Below are 4586 nucleotides of genomic sequence, written 5' to 3' on the forward strand. Positions count from 1 at the left end.
AAATTTGTAGTGTTGTTAATATACGATAATAAACTTATAATTACGAGAGAGTGTTTATCTTGAGTATTTAATACTGTTCGGGAGACTTATAAAACAAAAGACACTTAGGGGGGCATGGTGTTATTTACACGAGCGCTTTAATAATTAAGTTAGACTCATTCAAAAAATAGAAAAATATTCAAGTAGTTTGTGTAAAAATATTTATATATCTCAATTAAAAAGATTATTATTTATTTATAGAGATTGAGACTATTAAACGGTAGAAGCAAGGGTTTATGGATTTACATGCAAAAATTTCAAAGATTATTTAATGCATTCTCTGTCTAGTATTATGATTCACACCTTAGACTTTGGGAGGGTCTCTTGGGTTGTATCCAGGAAAGACCCACAAGAGAGCCTCTAGAAGGCTACTTGAGATAGGCAGGCCTCCAAGAGAATCTCCCAAGGACTACTTTGTTAAAGAAAATTTCCTCCTTCACTCTTTAGCCTTCTTAAGTCACTTTTCTAGACACAAAAGTTTTAACCCACAATAAATCAAATTCAATGATAAGAAGTGGTAGCATGTCCAAATGTCACTTCTCAATTGATTAATTCCCTTAATTAATGTAGAAATCATTTTTTTTTTTAAATGGTTACGTAAAATATGTTTTTACTTAACGAGCAAAAAAAAAAAAAAAAGAGATCAATTGTGTTTATAATAATATTATTATTATTCAAACTTAATACCATCAATGCAATATTTGTAGCACCTGACATCAATGGTCCCATTAACTAGATAACATCTAGCTTTTGTATTCTGTTTAGCCTCGGCTCAATAAAAGAAGAGGGCGGAGAGTGGTCTTCTGTATAGATTCGAGGACAAATTAATTTTATTTAGACTTAAACCACTTAATAAGATTAAAATTTTTATATATACTTTCTCCTAAATCTTATGATGGCAATGTTAGGAATAAATTAATTTCTTTAATTAAATTTATTTATTATAATTATTCTTAGGCACTATTTAACAAAGATATCTAATTCTAAACAAATAATTATTTTTAAATTATTTTAAATAGAAGAAAATTTCTCTTTAAGTAAGCATTCTTAATTACAATCTCTAAATTCTTGTTCTATTTTTACTCTTTATTCTACATTTTAGAAAGAAATTTCTATAGGGACAGCACAGAGACAGCGCTGATTTTTGTGTGGAGACAAAGAGAGAGAGAGGGGGAGGGAGAGAGAATTTTCTGAGAAATTGTTGGCAAACAGCCAGAGACTTGGCCATGAGTTGACGGTCAATTCTTGGGGTGTGAGATGTTTCTATTTATTCCTCTCGAAAAGCTTGCAAAAACTTCCATGGCTGCGCCCACCTTCATCTTTCTCATTGTCTCTGCGATATGGAACGTAGCAGCCGCTCAAACAAGAGGAGGAGGAGCTGGCAATATAACAAGAGGCTCTTCTCTCACGCCCACCGGCAGCTCCTCCTCGTGGCTATCCTCCTCAGGTCTCTATGCCTTCGGATTCTACCCCCAAGGCAACGGCGGCTATGCTGTCGGAGTCTTTGTGGCCGGAATTCCGGACAAGACGGTGGTGTGGACTGCAAACAGGGATAATCCGCTACCGGCTACCACCAATCTCACCCTTCAGCTCACTGCTGATGGCGGGCTCATACTGCAGTCCCCGCAAGGGCAGAGCATCCCCATTGATGACGCTTGGCAGAACATTGCTTCGGCTTCCATACTCGACACCGGCAATTTTGTGCTCTATAACTCCGATATGGAGATAGTCTGGCAGAGTTTTGGGCACCCAACTGACACAATTCTACCCGGTCAGACCCTGTCAGCAAACCAAGAACTGGTCTCCGCCGCTTCGGAAACTGATCACGCGTCGGGGATTTTCAGGCTCAAGATGCAAAGTGACGGCCATCTTGTCCAGTACCCAGTTAATACTCCAGACACGGCCCCATTCGCATACTGGGCATCGGGGACATATGGAACAGGGGATCAGGTCACTCTGAATCTCGACAATAGTGGCCGCCTCTATTTGTTCAACTCAAGTATCGTCCTAAGAAACATAACCAAAGGAGAACCTTCGAGGGAAGATACGATTTTCATGATGAGACTTGATTCAGATGGCATCTTCAGAGTGTATTCACACAGCTTGGAGGGGAACGGTAACTGGTCAGTTCTGGCGCAGTCTACAACTGATAAGTGTGCTCCGAAGGGTGTCTGCGGTCTAAATGGATTTTGTGTCCTAGATGACGACATAGCCACCTGTAGTTGCCTTCCAGGATTCGATTTTGTTGACCCGCGCAATGGCACTTCTGGGTGTGTGAGGAATTTTATTGCGCAAAGCTGCAAAGACGAGCATTGGAGCACTGAGAATGATATGAAGATTGTGGAGAATGTCAGGTGGGGAGAAGACGATGTTTCCTACTTGGAGCTATCGTCAGTGACAAAGGAAGAGTGTAAAGAAGCCTGCCTTAAGGACTGTAACTGCGAAGCCACCGTGTTTGACAACGGCAAGTGCAGAAAGCTAAGACTTCCTTTGAAGTACGGGAGAAGATCGTTGGGAGATAGCTACACTGCTACTTACGTCAAGGTGGGCATATCTGATCAACCAATGATCCCCAGTAAAGATCGTAAGAATGAAAACAAGAAAGAGACGAGGGTGGGCATTCTAATCACTGGTGTTTCGCTTGTTGGGCTTGCCTTGGTGGTGGTTATAATTTCTGGAGTTGTTGTTTACAGAAACCGCATTTGGGCATATAGAATGATCTCTGAGAAAGCGAATTATGAATTGGGTGAAGATGTGTGTCTACGGGCTTTTACTTTCTCTGAAATGGAGCAGATTACGAATGGATTCAAGCATGAGCTTGGTAGAGGATCTTCAGCAACGGTTTTCAAAGGGATCATTCCGTACACCCAAAAGGTTGTGGCTGTGAAGAAACTAGAGAAAATGCTAACGGAGAGTGAACGAGAATTTCATACGGAGGTCAAGGTGATTGGAAGAACTCATCACCGGAACCTTGTTCGTCTGATTGGTTATTGCATTGAAGGAGCAAATAGGCTTCTTGTGTATGACTATATGATCAATGGATCACTTGCAAATCTTCTCTTCACAGCTAGAACCCAGCTAAATTGGGACGAAAGGATTGGGATTGCTCTTGACATTGCCAGAGGCATCCTCTACCTCCACGAAGAGTGCGAGACACAAATAATCCATTGTGACATAAAGCCTCATAACATACTCATGGACGAGAACATGATCGCTAGAATCAGCGACTTTGGATTGGCAAAGCTTTTGAAGCCAGACCAAACTAAAACCTTTACCGGGATAAGAGGGACAAAGGGGTATGTGGCACCAGAGTGGCACCGAAAACTCCCCGTGACAGTCAAAGCAGATGTCTATAGCTTCGGAGTTGTGTTGTTAGAGATCATATGTTGTCGAAGTTGCTTAGATTGGAGCCTCCCGGAGGAAGAGGCGGTGCTTGAGGAATGGGTGTACGATTGTTTTGAGGCCGGGGAGTTGAGAAAACTGATTGGTGATGAAGAGATTGACAAGAGAAAACTGGAGAGAATAGTCAAAGTAGGGCTTTGGTGCATACAGGATGAACCGTCACTGCGTCCTTCAATGAAGAAAGTTGTGTTAATGCTTGAAGGGACTGTGGACATCCCTACACCTCCAAGTCCTACTTCCTTTTTGAGTACAATCTAATATGAACTCCAATTACCACCATATTATCTAAGTTGTTGTTTTTTGACCCTTATTAATTGTAATGTTCCTTGTCGTAATTGAGGAAATAAATTGGTCAATGATTGTTTACAAGATTTAAGGTAGATTGTATTTGTTCATGAATTAATTGTTTTGAGATTAGGATGAGAATGGTATTGAAATACCTGGACTCATCAAGTAAAATGTGTGATGTGGGGGAAAGTTGTGGATTAATAAAGGATTGTCACGCGATTAAAATGACATGTCACACAAGTTCATATGGGCTTGATGAGTAATAGTTTGGGTGAAATCCTTGACAGAGGAACACCTTTGAGTACAAATGTAATATTTGAAAATTTTAAGAATTTTTGGATATTAATAAATATTTTTAAATTGATTGAAATTAGAGCTAAAAGGAGGTTCAGTGATAATTTTACTAAATAGAACCTAACTGTAATTTATTAAAATTGCATAAATAGACTATTTTTACCAAGTTAAGGAACACCATCTTTCAGCACAAAATTCCAACAAACTAAATTAAATTGGGTCAAACACAATATTAGACTTTGTAGATGAGGTTAAGATGAAGTCGTGGAGCCCAAGTTCAATGGAAAATGTTGAGTGGATTAAAAGTTATTCAAACTCGAAATTAGTTAAAATACATAATTGATCAATTTTAATACATTGATTGAAATTAGACCTAAAAGGAAGTTTAGTGATAATTTTACCAAATAGGACCGAAGCATAATTTATTAAAATTCAATAAATAGACTTGTTATTGCAAGGATATAATAATTAAATTTATTTGTTCAAAAACCTCAACAAATAGTCGATAGGGCCAAGTGATAAGGAAGATGAAGTAAGCACCAAAAAAGATCGACAGTCGGGGA

The 4586-nt window shown here is 39.1% G+C and overlaps 1 protein-coding gene across 1 annotated transcript; it reads left to right on the forward strand.

Annotated features, from left to right (window-relative positions):
• The first annotated feature begins 1323 nt into the window (after window positions 1-1323).
• On the forward strand, window positions 1324-3817 carry LOC127796398 (G-type lectin S-receptor-like serine/threonine-protein kinase LECRK3). The gene has a single exon (XM_052328529.1). The coding sequence runs from the start codon at window positions 1339-1341 to the stop codon at window positions 3697-3699; it is 2361 nt and encodes a 786-aa protein (XP_052184489.1). The 5' UTR covers window positions 1324-1338; the 3' UTR covers window positions 3700-3817.
• Window positions 3818-4586: the final 769 nt, after the last annotated feature.

This window comes from Diospyros lotus, chromosome 1 (assembly GCF_014633365.1).
Source record: "Diospyros lotus cultivar Yz01 chromosome 1, ASM1463336v1, whole genome shotgun sequence".
Classification (NCBI taxonomy): Eukaryota; Viridiplantae; Streptophyta; class Magnoliopsida; order Ericales; family Ebenaceae; genus Diospyros; species Diospyros lotus.

Coding starts and splice junctions, on each gene's coding strand:
- LOC127796398 (XM_052328529.1), top strand. CDS start 1,339: ATGGCTGCGCCCACCTTCATCTTTCTCATTGTCTCTGCGATATGGAAC.